At 46.5% G+C, this 24,878-nt stretch overlaps 1 protein-coding gene across 1 annotated transcript in view; it reads left to right on the plus strand.

Moving 5' to 3' along the window:
• Window positions 1–217: 217 nt before the first annotated feature.
• FRMD1 (FERM domain containing 1) overlaps window positions 218–24,878 on the plus strand; it is a gene marked incomplete at both ends in the record, with an annotated part of 30,138 nt that continues 5,477 nt past the window's right edge. Inside the window, 9 exons of the mRNA XM_082481555.1 lie at window positions 218–313; window positions 5,794–5,884; window positions 15,345–15,424; window positions 17,511–17,587; window positions 19,264–19,450; window positions 21,909–22,064; window positions 24,163–24,228; window positions 24,431–24,499; window positions 24,690–24,864. Of these exons, the coding sequence (XP_082337681.1) occupies window positions 218–313; window positions 5,794–5,884; window positions 15,345–15,424; window positions 17,511–17,587; window positions 19,264–19,450; window positions 21,909–22,064; window positions 24,163–24,228; window positions 24,431–24,499; window positions 24,690–24,864 (997 nt within the window). The remainder of the gene's footprint in view (window positions 314–5,793; window positions 5,885–15,344; window positions 15,425–17,510; window positions 17,588–19,263; window positions 19,451–21,908; window positions 22,065–24,162; window positions 24,229–24,430; window positions 24,500–24,689; window positions 24,865–24,878) is intronic.

Consider the following 24,878-nt stretch of genomic DNA (forward strand, 5'->3'; position numbering starts at 1 on the left):
GGAATGTTGACTGTGGCACTGTAAAACAGCGATGAGGAAAAACATCCCGTCAAACACGTGCTGCAGGCTGCTCCCCGCGCTGGCGGGGGACATGGCACTGATGCTCTCTTCTCTCACCTTCTCGGCAGGTGCGTGGGATGACGGGAGCCTGACGCTCGCCCGGAGAGGAGACACACACACACACACACACCCCGGGACCCTGCAGAGCTGCCCAACCATGAGCCGGGTGCTGCTGGCGGGCAGGATGCAGACGGAGAGCCGGAGCGTCTGCGTCTTCTTGCCCACCCGGGAGCAGCTCAGCCTGGCCGTCGGGGTGAGTGGCCAGGAGGGGAGACGGGAGGTCCGCCTGCCTGGCTGGCCGGTGCTGCCGTGCGGTTTTTCTGAGCACCCATTGTTCTCCCAAAAGCCTGGTGCCAGTCTGCTGACCAAAAGGCTATTAGCCAGCTTAGGGTAATTGGTGCTCCATTTTCTAATTGGGCAGCTTCCACTCATTTGCAGAGTTCCTTAAAAGTCCCGGTTGTGTTTTCCAATAGGGGGTCCCCTCTGCTCTTTTTCTGTTGTTATTTCTTTTTTATTCTCTCAGAGTGTGGTTGTTGGGGCTTTTTTTGCCACTGATGATAATCTAACAATTTGTAAAAAATATTGCACTTGCAATGCGTTGATGACTTAGCAAGCATGCCCAACACATGACCATTTGCTCTGGCGTTTGGGCTTTTTCTGGTTCTGATAGCCTGCAGATCTCTTCAAAGACTCTAAGGCAGAGTAAACAACCGTGGAGGGTTTTTCTCCCTCCTTTAAGTACTTGTACACAAAAAAACCTAGAGGTAAGTTGCTTCATTCCTTTGATCGCTACTTCAAGTGCCGAAGTGTGTGTGCACAAGTGACAGCAGCGCCAGGTCAGCCGGCAGCCCAGCGTGGCACGGTGTCCACCACCGCGCCGTGCCTCTTTGTGCAACACCAGCTGCTCCTTGAACTTGTGAGAAACTGAGCTGACAGAGGCACTTCAGGTTCAGGCGACAAGCAAGCCTCAAAGATAAGCGCTCTCCTGTGAGCGGGTGCACTCATGTGTAGGTTGGGGGAGGTTTGGCTTCATTTTGGGTGGGTTTCCCCGCCACCCCCACTCCACCTTGGGATGGAGAGGGGGAGAAGACAGTTGAGGTGAACTGTTATTTTAAGCACTTGATTGAAACGGTGGCTTTTGAAACCATGCATGCTAATCTTCAAAATCCATGTAGGAATTTTCCTACCTGCTGCAGCTGAAGTGTGGCATCGTTAACTTGAAACAGCCACAAGGGCTGGATGGAACAAGGCTTTAAGGGCAAAATCAGGGGTGCTCTGCTTCTAGGTGACCGGTTCAAACCCAGCCCATCTACCACCCCAGAAGGCTTTTGCGATCTGCCGCCTTTTGTGCAAGCCACAAAATGATGATTTAATTAAGTTCTCAGTGGCAGGTGTGCAGACCGGGGTAACGGTCTGTTGCAGCTGACCCTAAATCTCACCTTCTTAAAGCTTTTCTCGGGGAGGCTAAAGATCTGAGATAGCAGCGCCCGCCCTGCCGCAGGGAAGGTGCGGAGTGGCGTGCAGGAGGACAGGGTGCCGGCAGGGCTGTCCCCGTCACCGCTCCGTGCTGCACCCATGCCTGAGCTGGGCACACGGCTGGGTCACACTCTGCTGTATTAAATTTAGGCAGCGCTCAGACCATACAGTAAATCCTGGATACTTGCAGTTTATCATAGAATCATTTAGGTTGGAAAAGACCCTTAAGGTCATCGAGTCCAACCATAAACCTAACACTGCCAAGTCCCCCACTAAACCATGCCCCTAAGTGCCACATCGACACGTCTCTTAAATACCTCCAGGTTATTTAGTAAGCATAAGAAATGGTCTTTCGCATTGAGCACTGCCAGGGATGGAGGGAAGGTGCTGTGTTCCACCCCGTTCCTGCCTGCTGCCCCTCCAAAGAGTCAGGGCACCTTGAGCATTGCTGCCTTGTCCCACAGAGGGGTCCCTGCCACAGCACCCCTCAGCAGCTCTTATAAAGACATTTCCCTCCTTGCTTCTTCTGCCCCTTGCTTTGGTGGCTGAGAAGCTGGGAAAATACATACGTGGAGATGCCTGCCTGTGAAAGGGAATAGCTGCCTGGGCCAAAACATGAGACCTCAATGCACAGTTGTGTCCTAATTGCATAGAGAGTGAAACATGACCTGTTACAGCTGGGCAAGTCACCAAACCCAGCTTTTCATTTGGCTTCTGTCTTTACCACAACACCCCTTCAAAACAACAAAAATTAAGATTTCACAGCTGGAGAGATCTCTTTGTTTTTCTAAAGGAACATCAAGGCAATTTTCTAGCGATGTTGGTAGAACCCAGATTTAATTAGCACAACCACAGATGATACTTTGTGCATTTATTAGAATAATAATGCCACTACTTAAGATTTCCAAAGCCTTTTAACCTCTTCAGTGTGGAATGCAAATACTAAACAAGCTTGCAGCTCAGTGAGGTAGGTAGGAATGATTATCCTTCCAGCAGAATAAATTATAGATCCTTCTCATGATAAGCACAGTGTTTATGCAGGTAATTCCTTTCTACCCCTTCTCACAAATTCCACCCTTCCAGATAAGAGTTTATCTATATGTGTTTTATGTGGTCACATGTAGATTGAAGCCCACTCTTTAAAATGGATTTGTCTTATGCCCTTCATAGATAGTGCTGATGAAGAGAGGGGAGCAGGAGCCATTTTAAAGTCTCTTCCCCCGTAATCGGGTATCTCTTAATTAACGTTGGTGTCCCCCTTTATGGATGTATAGATGAAGTTGAGGGGTTGGCGAGGAGGAAAACTGTCTTCCTGGGACCAACTGCAGACATGAGGAGAAGCAGAGCAGTGAGGAGAACTAGTGGGAGCTGCAGCTCACCAGCCGCCCTGAGGACAGCGAGGCAAAATGGGAGGTTTCTGCTGGGGAGAAGGAACATCAGAGCACAGAGCAAAGCAGTCTGCCTTGCTCCAGGCAGCCCCAGTGGGGAGATGGAGCGTGAGCACTGAGGGAGAGCTTAAGCAGGCTGTGAGTGAGAATGGTGCAACTAAAAGTTGTATCGGTTGCACCAAAGATCTTGGAGCAGTGTTCAGGGTTTTTTTTATCTGCCAGCATTGTGGCTTATGTCCCTGATAGTTTTGATCAATATCAACTACTTTTACGACTAGGTTTCTGAAAATTTTCTGGGGTGGTAGCAGCTGAATAAAGGAGAGACACCTATGCTAGCGAAGGTCTGGCTGCCAACAAGGGGAGCAGCTACCTCTGGGTAGTTCAGAAGCAGCCAAGGCAGATGTTGCTCCTTGCCTAGCTGCTGGAGAAAGGGTGGGAGCGTGAGCAGAAATTTTTGGAGGGGAGGAAGTCTGGTGAGGTCCTGTGTGTTGGTGAAGGGCAAAGCATAGGTCTGAAGTCTTTCAGTTGTTCTGTGAGCAGGCGAGCTGATGTTTTAAAGTGTAGAGATCAAGAAAAATAGAGATAAGTAACCAATATGCATGAATATTTGCACACAGAATGACCCTGGAGTAGCAGTTACCTTCTGTAAATTTGTACTTGACTTCACTGGGGACTAAACTTCGTGTGTGAAGAAGCCCCAAGTGTGACATCGGGCCAAGCTGAGTATCAGGGGATGGAATGGTTCATGGCATGTCTAGAATGGAGCTTGGCATGGGAACCATATGCAAAGGGAGGAAGGACCAAAGAGAAGCGTGCAGATGAAAAATGCTAAAGGAAATGTTGGTTGCTTTGAGCAGAGGGGAAGGCAGGAGGAGGGAACAGTGGCTGCAAGTGTGATCGATGTTGCATAGCCTTGAAGGCTGAGAGTAAAACTTGATGCAGAAGGGAAGTGCCAAAAGGAGAACGGACAAGGCGGTAGCTCACATACCTGCTGTGCAAGAAATCTGATGAAATCACTGCTTTAGAGCTGAGTGTCACAAAACATTGAAGTGCTCAGTTCCCTAGAACTAAGTATCTTAAAGCAGGTTTTTCTTCCCTTAGTTGTGAAAGCATGCCACTTACAGAATTTATCCAATCGTATAGCTTTTACATAGAGTCTTGTGCTGCGGTGTATGCACATAACCATTTTGGCTAGGGCTAGGTCACGTCTTCCTTGGTGAGTCCTTCCCAGATAGAAGAACATGCACAGAGCTTGCTTGCTTGCTTGGGAAAGGAGACAGATCCGTGCCCAACTTTCCCTTCCAACTGCATGTTCTTTGTGGCTGAGCAAATACCGCATTTAGGTGTGAGACTGTAAGGGTGCAGTCTCACACGGAGACCCGTAACAAGACCCAAATGTGGTTTTGGGTCTTATCAGAACTGTGCACTACCTCCTTCTGTCCCAAAGCACGTATATGCACACGCACGTGTGTATGTATTGGTGTAGCACAGGTTTCAAAGCTTCTGATAAAGCAGTAGTGAGTGGCTGGCTAGTGATGCCTTGTCACATAGAAGAAAATGAGTACTTAAATGACCTCCAGTTTCCCATTGTCCGTGTCTACTGACATGGTACATCCTGGGGCAGGGAGGGGAGCGCAGCCGGTTTGAGGAGTATGGCACACCTGCACTAGAAGGGTTCAAAGAATTATGGTGGTGATTAGTTTGATGGCGGTGTTGAGTTTGTAGGAGAGTTCAGTAGTTGACTTCTGCCCCCTCATCTTTGCTGCTGTGAAGGTAGTGCTGCAGCGTCCCTCCTCAGGAAGGCTGCTCCTGCTGCTGCTCACCTGCATCGTCCAGCAGCGGCGCAAAGAAATTCAGAGATTCTGGCCAATGTTGCGGCTGCAGCTGGCTGCACCCTGGGCTGAGCTGAGGTCACTTTACCTGTCAGTGTTGTTCGGCTCTCCCCGTTCCCCCACACCTCTGAGGGTTGGGGGGGTGTGGAGGGTTGTTTGTGTGCCCCGAGCTCCCCCGCCAGACCAGCACATTCGGTAGCTGTGCCGCAGTGCCACAGCGCTCTTGTACCCTGTGCCGCGCTTGCAGGTACCACCCAGCCTCTGGTCCCCTGTGGCAGCATATGGTGGGACCTCTGCTTTCCCAGCGCTTCCTCTGTGCGTGCACAGCCTGATGGGGGGCAAAGGTACTGGAAGGTCTCAGGGTGGCATGGAAATGGGCAAGAGCTCATAGGCCATTGGTGACAGCTTCAGAAGATGAAGATGTTAATTGCTCTGTGACCAGAAGTCAGCAGGGGACAGAGCAACCTCATCTCTAACACACAAGCTGTTTCTTTTTGAACCATGCAATCTTGGGTTTGGTTTTGTACTTTAGGTTTTAGTTCTCCTGAATGAAAATTTTCTTTCGTGTTTTTTTTTTTTTTTTTTCCTCTTAACCTCTCAAAAAAGTATTCTGTAAGAGAGTAGTATTTTCATTTCTGTGGTTACAAACACGCTTTCTGTAAGAGCACCTATAAATACCCTAGTAGGTGCTGCACAAAACGAGGGCTCCAGCAGTGCTCCAAATTCTTACACAAAGATGCCAGTAGATAGGAAACTTTTGATTCATGTCATATTGATCTGAGCCACTTTGCACTGTGAGGGAGGAAGAATGACATGTTGATTATGACTCTGTGATAAAAGCAATACTACAACTGAAAACAAAGCATGTTATGTAGGGTTTGGGGTTTTTTGTTTGGGTGTTGGGTTTTTTTTGTTGTTTTTTTTTGGTTTTTTTTTTGCTGTGGTACCCAAAAATGCATTGGCCAATATAAAGAAGGCAAATTGCTCCATCCAGGTGCGTGAACCATCTGTAATGTTGGATTGGTTGTTTCTTTCAGGTCAAAGCCACTGGACAGGAGCTCTTTCAGCAAGTTTGTGATTTAGTGAAGATTAAAGAGCCTCACTTCTTTGGCCTCAGCATTGTTAAAAGTAAGCAAACTCAATGCACAGAGCAAATGACTTGGCAAACGTCCATAGACCCGCTTGTGTATTTACAGTGTGTGCATATATACACAGCGGCCGTGCCTGGGGGGAGTTTGATTGTAATAAGGTCACAAAGTATGTAGATTATGCACAGACTTCTCCAAGCTCTTTTGATCTTTGGTATGTGGGCAGACAAATTGGGAGAAGGGGGGTGGCTTTTGTTCTCCTCCTTTGTTCTTATGTTCCACCTCTTTGTGGGGTTTTCTTTCTCTCCTGTAGCCAAGTTGCTAGCCAACATATTTGTCACTGAATTCAAAACTGTCAGTAGCTGAACAGGAGGTGAATTTTAAAAGGACTTTGGGGCTGAAAGTGTTACTTGTCTTCTGAAGTCACACGCAAAGAATGTGGAACCAGGGGGAAGAAACTCGAAAGGTTTGAGGGGACTGAATGCTTGTGTGGGGGACATTGGGTTTCGAAATATCGCATGGGAAATACAAAACTTCTTAGTCCGTGGGTTGAAGTCCAGTCTGCTTCGTCATATGGCTTGGTATTGACCAGGGAACAGTGTAAGATGATGCCTTAAAAGAGCAAACTGATATGAGATATTACATTTCTAGGATGGTGTGTGCATTGGCACCCTCCCCTCCCCAGCTCTTAGTAATTAGAAATGGGCCTGTTGTCCTCCTTATCCTGTCACCCCACATTTTCTAGAGCATGGGAAGGTCTTTTCTTTCCTCCAAAATTTTTTTCAAGTGTGTTATTATTTACTGCTGGAACTTGAGGTATTGTTTCATTGAAATAAGAATAGTCTTTTATGAGTCCTTCTGAATAAGGTTTCTTTTGCCTCCTTATGAGTGTGTGGGATATAAAATGGTTTCTTTTAAGTTTACTGGTCTCATTTCCTTTCTGCTCTTGTTCTCTAGGAACTCTTGCTTCTTTTGAGTGTAGGACTCAAACTAAAACTAAAGTAAGCTGTTTATCTCCGTAAGGTTTGTAGTCTCCAAGAGATTCTGTCAACGTAACTAAACCAGTAGCTAACAAATACATCTGTGCATTTAAACCAGCGCAGGATTTTTTGATGTGAGGAAGACCTGAGTGCTCTTAACTTTTTTCGCAAATCTACTGTGTTCCAGTGGGTGTCCCCCTCCATCACCTTTTTATAACACCAGTTTTTGCCTATTCCACTTGCAGGATGTCTTGGGTGAAATTCGAGCTCCTGTCCTCCCCTGTAAGACAGAGCAATTTCATCCCCCTTTTCATTGAATTAGGTGCTCTTCTCCCGTTCTCCTTGTGTTTCTTTCACTTTTTTTCACCGTCCGTATCTATCTTGTTTCATATTTTCTGTACGCTCCTTTTTCCTTCCCTCCCTCCCACCTTTTGTGTGGAGCAGTTTCCTTCACCCTGTCAAGCACAGGGGCTCTGGCCTCAAAGTACCCTATTGTGGCAGGTGCCTTTCAGCCTGTTGGAAATGCAGCATAACTACCCCAACCCAAACAGCATAATAAAGCTGTGCTGACTAGACTTTAAAGTATATTGCCCATAGCTTTAAGCATAAACAATCTTCTTGCTCACAAAAGTCGTCTTCCTTTTTAGACAAGCTAATTCTTCGCAAAGCTCTTAGAAAAACGTCAAGGAAAAGAGTTGCAGTAGCCCAGTAGCCTGAATTAACCTATGTTTTGTTTTGTTTTCCTGACTATTCCTCGCTCCTGCCTGCTGTAGCTCAGTTTGTAAAGCTGCTTAATTGAAGGCTCCTTGTGGTCACCCTGGCTCCTCCTGACAGCCATCTTCCTCTGCCACCCAGGCAGGTGCCAGGATTTTGGATGAGGAGGAGATTTATTTTTGTTTGTGCCTCTGTTGAAGAAACTGTTGGGGCCGGATAACAGGAAAGTGTCAGCAGGGACTTTCTCAGCCTGAACGGCCGCAGCCACTGGGAAGGCTGCAGCCCGCTCTCGAGGGAGGGAGCAAGCCCCAACTGTCTGTAATTGCTTCCTTTGGTCCCTACCCTCGGTCTGTGAAAGTCCAGTAAGCTGCTGGCTAGTCTTGTGCGGTGGGTTGTAGAGTTTCCTTAACTTTATTTTATTTTTAAAATAGCTCCAGGTTTATTACTGCAGAGTTCTAGCAAAGGAAGTCTTTTGGTTTTCTGTTCCCCGACTTGATTTCCCACACCCACCCCCCTGTTTCGGCCAACAGACTGGTGAACATCTCCCTTGATGCCAGTGGTAAGTGAGGTCTTGCATCTGTTGCAAATGTAGCACTCTCCATCTCTGGCATTTGGAAGTCGCCTTTAAGGCATCCGCTGCTTTTCAGGGATTTTCGGTTTGATGGCGAGCTGTCATCTGAAGAAAGGGAAGCAGTCCAGTGAGGCTGTGGAGAGGCCTGGGTGAGTTTTGCAGTGCCCAGGGTTGTCTTGTGAGTACTTAAGCCAACTGCCCTGGCCAGGCAGCAAGTCGGTGTACATCCTGCAGAGGCTGCGAACTGAAGGCTGGGCTGTGAGGCAGGGGCGGGTTAGATTTCTGAAAACCGGAGAGGAAACCGCTGCGTTTCAGACCAAAGTATTCCTCTTCTGCGTCGTGCTTTCACCTGTCTGCGCTGCAGCTCTAAGATGTCTTTTTTTTTTTTTTTTTTTTTTTTTTTTTAAGAAACAACTGCCCTGTTTTAATAAGGGTCTATTTCTCCAGTTCTTAATGTGTATTTATTTTTGGCAGTGTGATGCTTCCATACGCAGAACAAGGTATTCTAATCCACCTGCATCCATTCCCTTGCTGCTAATTTGTCAACAAAACCCTGACTGTCAGCAGTGGCAAGAGAATGAAAATTAAGGGATTTCCACAGAACTGTAACCAATCACACTGGGTGGATTATCTGGATTAGGAGCCCATTTGACCTGCAGACGCTGTACAGATAGACTAATGCTCATTTGGTCTCATAGTAAGTATGTGTGTGAGGGGGAGAGGTTGGGCTTCTTAATCATAAAGAGAAGTTTAACCCCTAAGTGTGGCAAAAATGAAAGCAGCACCACAAAGCACTGTGCAAACTGCAAATCACACATGCTGTGAGATCTAAGCTCTAGGTCTTGGAGCCTGTCTCCCAGCATTTGTTGCCTAAATTTGTAGCCTTCACTTCTGACTGTTAGAGATGCTGAGGGCAAGCTTCAGGATTTTAGTTAACAGTGATGGTGGCAGAACAGAATTTTTCACCCCTTTTGCTCTTGAGCTTTTTCATTCTCAAGGCGAAAACCCTTTCAGCCAACTGCATTGGTGGGGAAAATAGCTTGCATCTATAAGAAGAATTTGATCACTTTGAAAACTGAGTTCAGGAGTGTATATTAACGGGAAGCCACACCAGCACAAAGCCTGGGACATGTTGCTCTTCTAGTTTTGTCACAGGTCATCAAGCAGGCTATACCTTGTGTGCTGCTGCTGCTGCTGAAGTGCGTTTTTTCTTTGTAGTTTGCTCAGTGAAAGACCCTGCAACCCTGCCAGGTTCGAGCTGGCTCCGTAGGCTTCAGCAGCTGGGTCTTATATTGCAGCTCCTCCTGCAGGGTCAACCTTATCTAGTGCCCTGCTGGAGGTTTCTCTCTTGTTATCAGAAAGTGTATGCAGTGACACAATTCCGTCTTCTAAAACAAAACTGATTGTCAGCAGACAAAGAACAGCCAGGCCTCCTTTGTTGTTATAACCCAGATCCCTGTGATCCTGAATCTTGGGCTTTTCCTTTCTAGGAACAAACCTTGCTTGACCCAAGCATATGGAAGCCTTCAACTGGGAAGGAGCAAGCCTGCAGCTCCTGCACCCTGCCACCATCTCTCTGTGTCATCTTATCAGTTTGCCAGGGTGGCTTTCTAAAAAACCAAATCCCTTTGCTTTAGCTCCCCTGCTTCGAGGGTCATCTTTCAGTTATTAGAGCAATGGCAGTTTGCCTTGTCAGACCTGTGCCTCCCAGCACACGCTTAGGAAGGAGCTTGGTGGTTAACTCTGCCAAAACCACTCTGTCTCCATTTAACACTTCTGCATCTGTGTATCCTCCAGTATTGAAGTTCATGGATGGAATACGCTACCGTGTTATCTTTATATTATGTGGATATCTATTACAACAAAGGGTCTCTTAAGAAGACAGATGACAACAGAAGTTTTCCAAAATATCCTCTGGTGATTTCTATTCCCCAGTCCTTCCCCACTATCCCTACTTCTGCCTCTCTTCCCTTAAATCTGCTTGGATAATTGCATCTCCCTTACGAATTTCTTCTGTATTCTAACCTAAGATACACTTCTGTTGTGATGACTTTGATACTTCATGTGAATTAAATGCAGTGTAAGAAAAACATCTGCAGAAATGTGCCACCTAGAAGGAATTGTAGGGGTTCAGGTGTTCAAAAAGCATATAACAACTCCTTGGAAGTACTTGCATGATCTCTTCCTAGGAAGGCATTTTTTTGCGTGTACATGCCATCAGTTGTTTCTCCTTCAGCATCAGTACAACATCCAGTCAAGTGCTCTACTGCCTGAGAATGACAAGGGATTTGTTTGCTCTGGGATGAGCAGTGCTGGAAATGGAAATGGTTCTGCAGCTCTTCTTGTGCAGAAGAATCCCCTGTGATGCTGCCAAAAGTCCAAAGATCTTTGCCTGGGCATGCCTTGTTGCTAGCTGTAAGATGCCAACATAAAATTCCTGTGGTACCTATCCATCATCAGGAATGACTGAGCCTTTATCTCAGTCTTCAGACCTCAACAGTTCCTAACAGGCACACAACCTTGGGCTTCCTGATATTGCCTCCTTTCATTCTTCCCTCCATATACCTTCTGTCTATCCCAGGTAAAGTGACCTCAGCCAGGACCTCCCTTGCTTTACTCCTAGGCTCTCTTGTGGTTCTTCCCTTCTTCACTTGGGATATGTGTACTTTCCAACTAAAGGTAAAACCACAAGGTTATCCTGAACCAAGTTCTTCTAGACCCCTTGGTAAATAAATCAACCAGGTACTGAAAAGTGGATGAGGTTTCTTTCTTTTGGCTTGAGGAGTGACACCAGGAGCATACAGAAGTTCCATAGAGGTGGTGGGAGCAGATGCCATGTGGATAGTGATGTTCCCAGGCCACCAGCACTTGGAAGCCTGGGGAGTTCCACATGTAAACAGAGTGCGTAGCCGGCTCTTCTTCAATAAGCAAACGAAAAAACCCATGCTGGTATTCAGGGAAGCTAAACAGGTTATGTGAGGTCTACAGCACATGTTGTGAGGTATTTTTGATCACTGTTTTGGTTTTGTGTTTTGTTTTTCTTTTTTTTTTCCAAGCTTTAGCTCTCTCCTAACCCCAGTACCCCTCTGTTCTGTTCCCAATCTCTTTCCTTTTGCCTCTCAAGGGAAACAGTGGTGCTGTGAGGCTTCTTGCAGCATCTGGGAGAAGTTAAGTGTTACAGCCAAGGATATTTTTTTCCCCTTCTCTTTAAGGCAGCAAAAGCTTGCTATGTGGAAGTTTGGCTTTCCAGTAATTCATATTTTATTTGAATCCTAATCTTCTGGAGTGTCTAAATAGTTATAAAATTAAATATACTTGGCTCAATCAAAGGCATTAATGGGACCTTCCTGGCTGCCAATGGGGCCTGAGCTCTACCTCTTGGTAGGACAGGACTTACCTCTGTGGAGTTTCTCAGTGCTCCTCGCCCAAAATGGGCACAGAAGAACAGATCTTTTGCATTCGCCATTACTTACCTTCTCTGCAGGGAACTTATCTTACATAAAAAATGAAATGGGGAGGCACTGGTCAATGCAAAATAATGGCTGTTGGAGCAACGATGACTCAGAACTGATTTGACCCTGTATTACAGCCATAATTTTCTATTCCTGTTTTCCCTGCAGTATAAATAATGCCTGTTGTAAATCTGCATCACTCACTGGAACTGTGTCACTTTTTTCTGACTGGAGACCTGCCTCATCAGGTATTAGGTTGTTTGTGGGTTTGTTTTTTTTTTTTTTTTTTGAAACAATGCACATCCTGTATTTGCTTAAATACATAAATGTGCTAAGGTAATTTTGCAGGGTGAGAGCACTTGAATATTTGCATTTCTGGTGACTGCTTAATCTGAAGTGAGAGTTTTACAGCATAAACTTTCCATTTCATTTGAGGGCTTTTAAAAGCTGAAATTGGGAGAAATGCGGCTGGCTGTCCAGATGTGTTTCTTGGGATTGTAGTGCAGTGCACTGGTGTGTTGTGCCACATCTGACATCTGTGCACACATATATGAGGGTGCACACATATATGAGGGAACCTTTTAAGAGAAGCTGATATGATATATTTTTAAGCTCACTGGCAGGGCTGAGATGAGATTCATGAACTCGGTGTTGGTAGTTGCAGGTAGACGGGTACGTATTTGCATGTGTGCTTCTAAGCCAGCTTCTTAGTACCTTTCAGTTGTTGTCCTTCAGCTGGGGCTGGTGAACCAACAGCAGTTTGTACCTGTTGAGTATCCAGCCCTGTTTGGATCCACAGATCGGACACGGTCTTCCCTGGAAAGGCGGCCATCTGTACATTTCTATACTGTCCTCTACAGCACTGCTCTGAGGTGCTGCAATGTGATGCCCTCATCTCTGTTAGAGATGCTTGTTTTCAAAGCAGAGACAGTTCTGGCATCTGGCAAAAGATCTCCAAGTTTCACCACTAATCCAGTTTAAGGAGGAAAAACCCACAACCCATGTAGGGCTGGGGAGGGACACACCTCTTTGTTTTTATAGATGGAGCCTTACACTGCAGGTTGACATTCCAGCAATATTAACTTCATTAAGGCAGGAATGCAGTGCTGCATTCTTGCACGGGAGGGAGGATGGGGAGGATGCTGGGCTGGGCTAGGGGGGAGTGGGACCCCCAGGGAGAGCTGATACATCGGGGTGTCCTCCTCCTTCAGCCTGCCTTATTCTTGGGGTTTATGTGCAGCTCTCAGTAGGCATGATAAGGACCTGGAGTCCTCAGGCTTGGTGTCTGGGCCCTCCCGGAGTCATCTCTCTAACTTAATTAACGTGACAGAGAAAAATAGGGGCTGTGGGATGTGGGTAACAAATGGCTTTACTGTGATGGAACTGCTATGTCATCCTTTTCCCCTTTCTGTCCCAGTATCTGTGTGAGACAGGATGGTTCAGGGTATATCACCATCCTTGCTGTTGACATCTCTCCCTTGTGTCTGAGGAATAATTCACGTATTTCCCTAAAAACCTCTGGGCACAGGATTATTCCTGAGCAAGAAGGGAAAACTGACCCCACAGCTCGTTACAGCCGAGCGGGTTCCCTGTGTTCTTTACGGGGTGGCAGCTAAACACCATGGTACTGGCAGAGCCCATACAGGCTTTGCCCGACGCTGCTGTGCCGTCAGGAGCAGCCCCAGTCCCGCTGCAGTGGAGCGAGCACCCTGCCCTGGGACTGCTGAAGCCCCGGGAGGGACCAGGTGCTGTGCATGTGTTATCCCGCTCCTGTCGCTTGCTGTGCAATTGCTTCCTAAATGAGCTTTTATTTACTTTTTAAGAAAAGCTTTACAGAGAGACGCTTATCAGCTTGGTAGCTGACAAGGGACAGAGACAAGTCCAAGAGATGGACCAAACCCATCTCTCTGACTAGGACTTCTGTCAGCCTTTTCAAGGCAGCATTATCTGGTCTTAATGGACTTAGAGAAGAAAGGGTTGGGGCCAGCGTAGCCCCCCCGGGCCCCTGTCTTACAGGAATAAGTGAAGAAGCAGGTACAAGATGCAGTCGCTGTGATGCTAAAACCTCTTCCTCTCCTTCTAAAAACAGCAAAACAAGGTCTATGTCTCCTTGTGTACGCTACAGCACTTAAATTCCCACCACTAAAACTGTCAGGATTTCTGTACAGCAATTTCAACAGCACTGTTAAATACTGTGTTGCGTATGTATGTGACATGTCAAGCAATGTGGTAAACAGAACTGTAATTACATTAAAATTACAGCTGCAGTCAGTACAATGCAGGAAAGACCATAGACATGAAAACAGGACTTTGGGGGGATTGTCCTCGATATTTGTGTCCAGTGTTACTGGTATTTTACCCAAGGCTTCTTGTTGGTGTGGTGTGTGGACCAATTCTGACTAACACCAGATGTGGTTGTCTCTCACTGGAGGTGGGAGCTGAAGGATGTGGCAATATGGGGTTGTTTTGCTTGTTTTTCAAAAGCTTGTAAAGGAGGTATTTGCTGTGTCTGCCCCTGTAAGGAACTGGAATGCTCTGGGAGGATGGCTGCAAGGTAGCTCAGAGCCCTCTTGAATAGCTGCTGTAACGCTGCCTTCTGCCAGTCCTTTGTCTGCTGTACAGACACAAGCGCAGGCTCTCATTTGGTTGTAAATCTCCATTAGAAAAATTTCACCTCAATTCTCCCCTTCCTTTTTTTTTTTTTCTTTGGTTTGACATGAGAAAGCAAAAGCCAAAGCTTGGAAGTCCTAAAGCTTGCTTTATCTTCAGGGGCAAAAGGTTGTTTTGTGAAGGTTTTGGGTTTTTTTATTCCTTTTTTACCTTCCCCCCCCCCGCTCCTTTCATGTCTAAGGAACAAGCTCTTCAACTTGGCACTTATGTCACCTGTCAAAACACTTTCCTGGGTAAGACCAAAGAGTAGAGGGACCGGTCAGGTGAATGTGCTCAGCTGGCATCGCTGCTGAAGCCTGAAACACCCATCAGGTCTCTTTTTAAGAGACTTGAGAAGACTTAGGGGAAAAAAATCTTTCACTGGCTGAGTTGTTTGGATTTGATAATTGTTAAGCAGTGTTACAAAATGTTGGCTTTGAAAGCAGCACAAAGGTCTTTCCAGATGCTGTGCTGTTCAAGCTGCCTCTTGTTCACCTTCACCTGGGTGGAGAGGAAGTCCTGGTCCTTTGAGGCAGGCCAGGTTTCCCTTCCCTTCATTCATCTTTTTGCTCTGTGAAAGAAGTTGGGTGTGAGCAGGAGACACCAGACCTTCTGAGGAGGTGTCTCCTCCTTCTGCACTGTTGCAGAGGATCCCATTCATATGTAGAGGATTAAACCTGTCAAATATCTGACTCTGTCCACTTGCTTATGCCGCGTTGGACCATGGTGCTACATGATGGCAGAGTGGAAGTATGACTAGGGCTTGCTTCTTTAATAATAATAATAAAAAAACCTGAATCTGCTAAACTGACAGTACATTTAGCTTGGTAAGATGATGTTTCCCTTCTGTAAGTGGCTTCTTGCTTATGAAGCAAGAATTCTGCATTTCTGGCTAAGGTGTTTGAGAAACTTTTTAGCTCAGCATTTCTTGTATCAAGGCATAGCTGACCTTCCTTCCATACTGTCTGGAATAACACATGTACTTAAGAGACTTGGTGCCCTCTCTTTTCCCTGCCCTGTCTATTCCCTGGTCAGCTTTGTTGCTTGGAAACAACTTGTATAGTCATCTAAGTATTTCATGAATAAGAATTTCTAATTCTTTAACTTTAAATGCTTTTTCCTCTTGTCTTTCAGATAATGAATATGTTTTTATAGACCTGGAGCAGAAGCTCAGTAAATACTTTTCAAAGGAATGGAAGAAAGAGACCACCAAAGTAAGACAGATGTTTAATTTCAGAGGCTACTGCCTTGGTAGTGGACTACACAGTGAAATGAAAGCTCTTAAACTACGATCCATAAAGCGTTTCTTGAAGATGGTCTGCAGAATGCTGTTCAGTAGCAAGATGCAGTGACTTGTGCATGGCTGTACAGTTAATTAAAAGAGCTAAAACAGCCCCTTACACAACTTTAGCAGTAGTAGCCACGTGGTTGCAGCTTAGCTGCTCTGCTGCAGGAGTGGAGAAGGTCAGTTTGTCAATCTACCTTTTGAACTCAGCCGAGCCTCTGAAGACTGTGGAGACCCCGTTGTTATCCTTAAGCAGGACAGCCTAAAATGACCTTTTGTGACTTGAACCTGATATGAGGGAGTGGGCTGGAGCTGTGACTCTTCCAGAGTACATGTAAAAGGACAGTGGAACGAAAGGAAGGATATTTTGTTCAAGAAGTCTTAGTTCTTTAAGGCTAGCTAGCCCTATCAAGGGAGGGAAAAGCTAAGTGCAATAAAGACAAGCCTGTGTAATTGTTTAGTGCTGGTCATTCAGGCGCGATAATGCCTGTTTGTGTGTGTCATTTTAGAGGAGCCGCGGTCTAGAACAAAGTGTAGTATGCAATTACATTCAGATATTTTAATTAGCTCACTATGACTTTTTCCACCTTCCTTAAGGGTTTTCTTTTGCAGAGTAGGCACGCTTGCCATTTCTGCTGCTGAGAGAAGTTTGCAGATGACGAGTGAGGTTTGGGGATGTCTCTTATTGCTTCTCCCAAACAAGTCAGGGTTACTTCAAAGACCGCTGCCAGTCGTGCGGAGGGCTGTCTGACCAGCCAGTGAGGGTTTCCCGAGGCGGGTGTTTCTGGTCACCTCAGGATGGGGTACGCTCTGTGGTTGCTTTGAGGCTGGATTCTTGCAACACTTAAGTCAGGATAAGTGTCGAACCTCTGCTGTGAGGTGAATCATAAAAGGCTGAATGAGTTGCTGTTGGCAGTACTGAAGTCAGAGAGGAATTAGGTTATTGGGCCGGGTTAGAAGACAGGGATTTAATCCCTATGAAGAAGTTCCAGGTGGAAAGCCCAGTTTGGCTGATAAAAAAAAAAAACAACAACTAAGTGGGGTGACTATGAATAAGTTCCAGAAGTAGAATGCCAACATTTGCATGATGATCAAGGAGTTGCTGTCTGCATCACGTGCACAGCATGCCACTTACCTTGTCCCTATGAGATGGGTCTGACCAGCAAAGCTTTGGAACTGCTGGTGTAAGCAGTGTCACCTATATGAACATTAAAGTGTGGCAATGTAGGAAAGATGAGAGAATGAGCAAGTGAGGTAAGATGTTCCTTCTCCTCCACCCCTTCTTTTCTTTTTTTTCTTCTGTTTAAACAAGCCTGTAAGTCTGAAAGGTAGGCTGTAGTTAAAACAACAACAGGACTCTTGATGGCTTTCTTCTAACAGACATCTTCAGCGTGAAGCAGACATCAATGTCTCCTTTTGGTCTGTGGCTGCAGGAAAGTGTGAATAACTAAACATTAGGCCTGCCAAACAAAAGGCGAGAAGTTAATATCAGGCTGGTGCGCCTCAGCCTCGGGCAGTAAATGCTGAACCTGGCAGCACGTGTGTCCCCGCTGAGGAGCGATGTGGTGTGGTGCAGAGATGGCTAATTACTCCTAGGAGTGCCCTGGAAACGCCTTGCCTGATGATGTGAGGGAGGCTGTGTTAAACTGGCTGCGTTCAGCGCTGACGCGTCTGCGGCGCTGCCAGGTGCTGAGCTAGGGAACTCTGGGCCAGGCTGGGCATCCCCAGGCTGCGCTGGGACTCCTATGCCTGCTCATTTTTCCCCCCCATCCAAATTATTCTACCCTCCCTAGGATGTTTTGCTGTTCAGACTGTCTAAATGTTTTATGGTGCCTCATTGCTGTGAGCCTCCAAGGCAGTCGGATCCCCCCACCCCCACCCCCCGAAACTTGCTAAGAGTAGAAAATGAAAAGCAGTATGGGGAGCGAGCTTGGGAGAAGAGAATGTTACCAGGTGGGGTAACAGGAATCCTGGATGCTGAACGTCATTGAACTTGTCTTCTGTCTCTGCTCTAGGGAACTGAGAAATTCAGCCCTCCTTTTGTTGCGTTCTTTAGAGTACAATACTATGTAGAAAATGGAAGAGTAATAAGGTAAGTTCCCTTCTGTGGTAGTTACTGTGTCTTAAATTATTCACTGTGTTCTTAAAAGGCAAGAAAAATAACGTCTCTTTGTTAAGCTCATCTCTGTGAGCTCACAGAAATAAGCTTAAAAAATCCACTTGATTTTTTTTTTTTTTTTTTTTTTTTTTTTTTAAAGACCTTCACAGGCTGCCTCAACCAGCCATGAACATTTTCCCCCTGAATCATACTCTTTATCCCCAGGAAAATTGTGACTGCTTTTCCATCTCTGTTTAGAGAGCAGGTGGATTGATGACAGTAACAAAATACATTCGACACTCTTTTGCTTGCATCTTTTGGTTGTATGGAAACATCAGATGAATATACCAAAAGTAGCTATTTATACTCCAGAGCACATGCTAATAATTTTGGATCTGTTTTTTTGTATCTGAGTAGTGCTCTGTGCAGTCTGCTCCTGGAAATGGACTTTTGTAAATGGACAAAAGAAATTACTTCCTAAGTTAGAGACTTTTGCATTTGTAGTCCATTCACATGGAATATGGGCTGCACTCAAAACACCGCCACCCTCACCCACAGTATAGAACAAAGGATGAGGTAGTTAAAAATGAACAACTGACAGAGTTAATTTTCATCAGCACTTCTGGCGTGGCTGTGACCCTGGGGCAAGCCAAGAGCTGGGATCATTTGGCTGGATTAAAATCTTTACCAAAATGTTGGCATTTGTTCTCGTCTCGAACAAAGCTTGGTGGTTTTTTGTTTTTCTCTCCATCATCTTTCATTTTGGATACAGTGGAGTCTTTTTTTTCTAGCGTCTGTTTGGCTGTTCAGTGTTTTTTATTTAGTTTTGCTTTTAGGTACGAAGGGAGATTGCATATCATTGTACCACCCCCGATGTATGTATCCTTTAGCGTTACAAGCGACTCTCTCTTGCACTAGTAATTCAGTTGGAGAGGTTGTGGAGCCCTGCAGAGGTGGTTGCATGGGCCCTTCAAACGAATACACACACACGCATTTAAGAGCAGACTGTAGTGTCCAGCACCTCATCTATACATACCTGTCAGCAAACTGCTTTCCATGAGCTCTTACAGGGCGGGGTGTGGGGGTTATCAATGCTATGCGATAGTTATGCCTTATCAGACTCTGCCTGTTTAGCAGCTTGAGGAAGAAGACAAAAACAAGCCCAAGGCTCCTGTGTCTTTTGATCTACCTTGCAGGGAATTAGCTGTTGAAAAGTACCTTGAGCCTAAGGCAAGGTGAAATGAAAAAGCGGTGCCAGGTTTAGAGGGGAAGGGAGGACAGGTGTGCAAGAAACAGGACTGGGAGTCAAGGGAGTTGACTCTCCTGACTGCTACAGGCTTGCCAGAGAAACAGAAGTGCTTGATGTAGTCAGTCTCCAGAACAGGTGTGACATGATTTTTCTTTCATCTGCCTTCTGCCCAGACTTCTTAGATCTCATGCTCCTCAAGAGAGAAGCTGCCATTTCCCATGTTTGTACAACACTTAGTGGGAGAAGACCTTGATCTTGGCTTGGTGCTCCCTGCACACACATAACTGTATCGGGGTGGCATTGGCACACATCAGGGATGTCAAAGTTTAATCCCTCCTCTCAGAAGGGAGATGTGTTTGAGGGGCCTTATCTGAGCCTGAACTTTCTTTTCTTCAAGTAAATTTGCTTTTGTGTCTTGCAGCGATAAGGTGGCACGGCAGCTCTACTACTGCCACCTCAAAGAGCAAGTACTTATGTCTCGGTGCAACCACAAAGAAGAAATCTACTTCTTGCTGGCTGCCTACAGCTTACAGGCAGACTTGGGCAACTACAGGGAGAAGGTCCATGCTGGCAAATATTTTGAACCCCAGGCCTATTTCCCGCAATGGGTAAGTTTTGGGGGATCTTTCTGTCAACAGATTGCGCAGGCAGCAGGACCTATGTCAAGGTGGTACATAACTGCAGTCACACAGCTTCCCCAACTCCCACTGCAATGATCAGGCAGAGTGGTAGACCGTCACCCTGAATTTTCCTCAGGAGGTATCTCCTCTTTTTCCATGGGATGTAGGTGCCTGTTCCTCCTGGGCTCACTCATCAGTGAGATGGGTGGTGTGTACCTTTCCTTGGTGAGGGAATGTGTTGGTGTCAAATTAATAACTCCAACAGTGCGGCTGTATTTGTTTGATTCTTCTATGGCTTAAAGGGTTTTGTGTTTGCAGTGGTACATCAGAAAGATCTGCACAACCTAAGCTATACAGAAAACCTCAGGGCTGCAAAGCCAAGTCCATTGCCCTTTGTTCCTCTCTAATGCATACCTCTGGGATGGACAGACCCAAACCCTGAAGGGCAGTACTGCTGTGCAGTGCCTCTGGTGCTTGCTTTGTCATTAATCTCTGGCTCAACTGCAGTAAGAGGAAAGTGAAGGGCATGGAAATGGGTTTGCATGTTTGTTTTATAAACATGTGCGTATGGGCTTGTGCCCTCCAAGACCTAAAAACAGCTTAGAAAGCCAAGAGGTAAAATGTTGAGAAAACTGTTGATAAACACTTTAGTGTCTGTAAAAATAGGAAGGGAAGCTAGCTTTGTTACAGACATGGCACTGTAACATCTTCTGGAGCAGGATATTCCCTGGGACCTGGACAGACCCTCCTCTGCAACCTAATATAGTTCTGGAGCCCCCTTCTCCTCTGTGACAGTGGATTTTAGTCCAGCCCACGCCTCGGGGTAGCTATTGAAAAGCCCAGATGCCTCTGGTGGTTGGCTGCTTGTCCCCAGGTGAGTTGTGTCTCCCCTGAAGAATGACATTGTCCCCTGTTTTGGGAAAAGGTTCAGAGCAGTGACAGGGCTTGCATCGGGGAGGCAAGCAGAGTTTTCGTTACACACAAGTCCCAGCCTGCCTGCCTTGCTGTGCAGAAATGCGCCTTTCTCCCAGACAACAGGCCGTCATCCCATCCCGTCCCTTGCTATGGGGCGCCTGGCAGGAGATAGCTAACAAAGGGCTGGCAAAGGTGAGTCTCATGCTTGCCATTTCTGGGGCAGTTAAGTCTTATCACAGATTATTGCTTATCTGGCAAATGTTGGAAAGGCCAAGGCAAAGCATGGCTCACCTGCACTGAGCCACAACCCCAAGCAAGTATGTGGGTGATTTATTACATCATTACAAAGAGCAAAATCTGGCAGGCATGGGGACGCTTCTCTCCCTGCCCCTGGGCTCCTGTGGGGAGTTACTGAGTGATCTCCCCCTCCAACGCAATCTCTTTCTCCAACACGTGCTTGAGATTGCGTGGCCAAGGGCTGCCCCAAGCCTTGTGCTAGCAAGGAGAGGCGGTGCTGCCCTGGGGTGATCAACCTGGCTTTGAACTGTGGAGCTGGTGTGTCTCTTTCTGCTGACATTGCGTAGCTGATGGCATCAGTGTTGTCCTCCACCGAGCCCAGCCTTCCTTGTGGGAGGGCAACTAATCTGGCAAGGCATGCAGAGGAGGGCAGGGGCATTGCCAGACAGAGTAAATGAGGGGCTTAATTAAAAATGGAAGTGGGAACTGGGTGGTGATAGGGTCTGGTTGTCTTGAGCCAGGGCAGGTTGTTCCTGGCAGGACGATCTCAGGTACTTGGTGGGATCTAGTTTTAAGTGCCCCCAGCGGTGGGGGATTTTGTGAAATAAATTCAGCCAACAGCTCTCTTATCCATCACTGCCACTCACAGCCTGGAAGGGGCCAGTCTGGCACAGGAGGCGGCCGGGCTGCCCTGTAGCCTTGTACAGAGAGGACATGTGGGCAGGCATGAGAACTGGACACTTGCAGGGCAAGAGCAAAAGGCCCAGTGTGGGTTTTTCTACTGCATAGCAAAGCCACATGCCTGCCAACTACTCCTGACAGATAAATACCTTGAGATAGTGTTATCCACCCCTTTGAGGATGGAAAAGCTAAATAAGCCTAGTGTGTAGTTACTGGTCTTAAAAGGACCACCTAGCATTTCTGCAGTGTTTGGAGGTGTTGCTGTTGATTGTGTTGGCATGCAGAGCAGTATTTGTTATCTGCCCATACGCATTTATGGATGCAAAGAGTCAGAAAAACTAATTCCATACTTAAATGTGAAAAGGGCTGACACTACCCCTGTAGTCTTGGTCTGTTATGATTTTGCCATCTAGGATCTGTGTGGAGACATCGGTATCATCTGGGCTGCTTTAAATGCTTATCCTCCAGGGAGGTAGAGATGAATGTGGACTAACGTCTTGAGGGACCATGTGGAACTCCTCCACCTCCAGTCTCTGCTTTGCTGTTGATCATAGCTGCCTCCCATGGGGATCGTGGAAGAGTTGCTGATCTGTTTGTTTTCCTTGTGGTTTAGATAATTGCAAAGAGGGGGAGTGACTACATCTTGAAACATGCCCCAGAGATGCACCGAGAACAGCAAGGGCTGAGTGCTAAGGAAGCGGTGCTGAAGTTCATTAAGGAGTCCTGCCTGCTGGAAGATGTGCCCGTCCACTTCTACAGGCTGCAGAAGGTTAAACAAAGAGCTTTTTATTTTTAACTTCTCTCCCGTCAATAATTGGGTGTACCGTTGCATTTTTCACTTTCTGTTTATTTGAGGGGACGGTTGCCTCTGGTTCAGAGAGGCCAAACAAGTCTAAAATGTGCAGCCAATGAGGTCTGTCCCCACAAACAAATCTGTTGCCAATATACAGGTATAACTGGAATCTAGTTTTGTTCCTCAGCCAAGAAACTGGCCACAGGAATGGCAAAACTTAATTTTTGTCCCTGATTGTCAGTAGACTCACACCAGGGAAATCACTGAGAAGCCTTTTTTTTTTTTTTTTTTTTTTTTTTTTTGTTGCAGTCCATTCAAACAGTGACAAGAGGTCGGCCAGCTTTCACACAAATGCCATGTAATAATTGAAGGTGATACTGAGTCATCCTGACTATTGCTCCCCCTCCAACGCTGTCAGAGTGGTTGGTGTTTTTTTCAGCTGTATGTCAGTGTTTGGATTCCTGGATTGTTGCTTGTCCCTGAGTCTTAGACTCCTTACCCAAGCCTGCTTAAACAGAATGTGTTTCATTTCTACATGCTAAGAGAGTTTAGGTCTAGAAGTAGGATTAAAGAGAAGTTTTCTGTTTTGCTTAGGTGAGTGAAACCTGCTCATGCAATTAGGAATGGCTTGGACCTTGTTTTTCAAATGGAGATACTCCACTTTGTCAGACTTTGTGCTTAGTGGGAATTGTGTCTGGGAGGTACCTGTGTCCTTTGACCAGATCTAGCAGCTCTAGTTACTGGAGAAACATTCATTTTCTAGAGGAAATAAGTTTGTTTGGTCTGTAGTCCAGGCTTAGTTTCAGTTTGTTGTAAACCATAGATGCTTTCCCTACCTCTCTTCTGTCCTCTCTGTTTTGAATCTGATGCTGTTAATAATGCAGTCATAAGAGGGTTGATTACACTTGAATGCTGTAAGAAATCCAGCTGGCAGGACATGATACAATTTATATCCGAAAGCAGAAGGGCTGTGAAATTGATTGCTCTTAATATCCAAATTCCTGTCTGACTTGAACCTATATTTTATGCATTGCTAACTCCCTCATGTGTTGTTTGATCCATGATGTGCTCTTCTTCTGCCGTGTGACACAGTTATCTCATCTCATGATATCTTTCTCCTAGGTGACACCTGGGTCACAAAGCTCCTAATCGAGCGCACAGGGGTGCCAGGTGAAAGTGTCAGTGTGCTGGCTGCCCTGAGATTTTGAAAACAGTCACTTTTATCTTCCACCCCCCTCATGGAAGCTACTGAGGCTGGGAACTCTAAAAGAAAACACAGCACTGAGCCCCCATATGTCTCCTCCAGACCAATACTGACTTACAAAGCTCTTTCCCCTTAGGAGGCAAAAAGAGTTTCTTAGTGACTGTAAACTGGAGACTTAGGGCAAAGGGTGAGATAATGTGACGGCATAAGGCTTGCTTCTTGACAAGCCAGATGAGGAGAGAAAGTTTTGATGTAAACTTACCAAAATACAGCATCAGGAAAAACAAGGCAGCCACAAGCATTTAAAACCACCTGGTCTCAACACTGAGATCAAAAGGTTAGAAGGAAAGTCCCTCTAACTCTGGATATTGATTAGCTCCCTCCTGGCCAAGGGACACCTAAGGTACAGCCAGTCGCTGGAACAGCATGTATGGGAACAGCAGTACTGTGGCAAAGGAGAAAGGGACAGGTGTCCCTTCTGTTTCGGGTTGTCTGTCACCTGGAGAACAAGAGTGGTGTGTGTTCATGGGTCAGCAGAGACAGTGCGTGGCAGTATGAGATGTTACAAGGTACCTCCGAGAGCAGTAATTGTCCATGCCTTCAAATCACTAAAGCTAAAGGATTCCTTGTCCAGGGCAGCTAGAGTGTTTGCTGGTGAAATGCTTGAGACGCCCAGCGTGAGGGGATTTTAGGTGTAGATATTTCAGGGGTCAACAAGGCAAGGTGCACTTTACAAACACAATAAAAACCAAATAAGCTGATGGCATCTGCCTGATGAGCAGTCCTGCTACCTCTCCTGCAGTAGATGCCAGAACAAGAGCGTGGTCTTTGTAGATTAACCTTTGACTCCAGGCTCTTCTGTTCTTTTAGGATAAGAAGGAGGATCGCCCCACGGTTATCCTGGGCCTGACCCTGAGAGGAATGCACATCTATCAGGTAACAGACTGCTGTGAAAGCCTTCTGGTGTAGCATTAACTCTGCCCAGCTCCCCTGTCCTCCCCCCTCCAAGCGCAGCTCCCCTGCGAGCACCAGGCTCCACATTTCTCAAATTCTTGGTTGTTTGCAAATTCTTTGCACATCGCTGACTCCACCCTGTACCTGCCAGTCCCTGTGTCACTCTGAGTTTGATGTGTTGCAGGAGGTGAATCACGTTCGCCAGCTCCTCTATGACTTTCCCTGGTCGCACATCGGGAAGCTGGCGTTTCTGGTGAGTATGACGGCATGGAGGCCATCTGGCAGCGGGCTGTCAACCTGGGACCTGACAAAGCTGTCAGCCTGCCCGCACTGCCGTGTCAAGTCCCGTCACTCGTACACGCAAGACCACAGCTATCTCTGGTAGCTGTGTGGCTGAAAACATGCTCTTGCTCATTTCACTGACGTCTCTCCTCTTTATGCAGGGGAAAAAGTTTGAGATCCAGCCGGATGGTTTGCCCTCCGCACGGAAACTGGTTTACTACACGGGTTGCCCCTTCAGGTCACGGCACTTGCTGCAGCTCCTCAGCAACAGCCACCGGCTCTTTCTGAATATCCAGCCAGTGTTGAAGCAAATCCGAAAACTGGAGGAGGCTGAAGGTAAGTGTCGGAAG

Source organism: Vanellus vanellus (genome assembly GCF_965231255.1).
Source record: "Vanellus vanellus genome assembly, chromosome: 3".
In the NCBI taxonomy this organism is placed as follows: Eukaryota; Metazoa; Chordata; class Aves; order Charadriiformes; family Charadriidae; genus Vanellus; species Vanellus vanellus.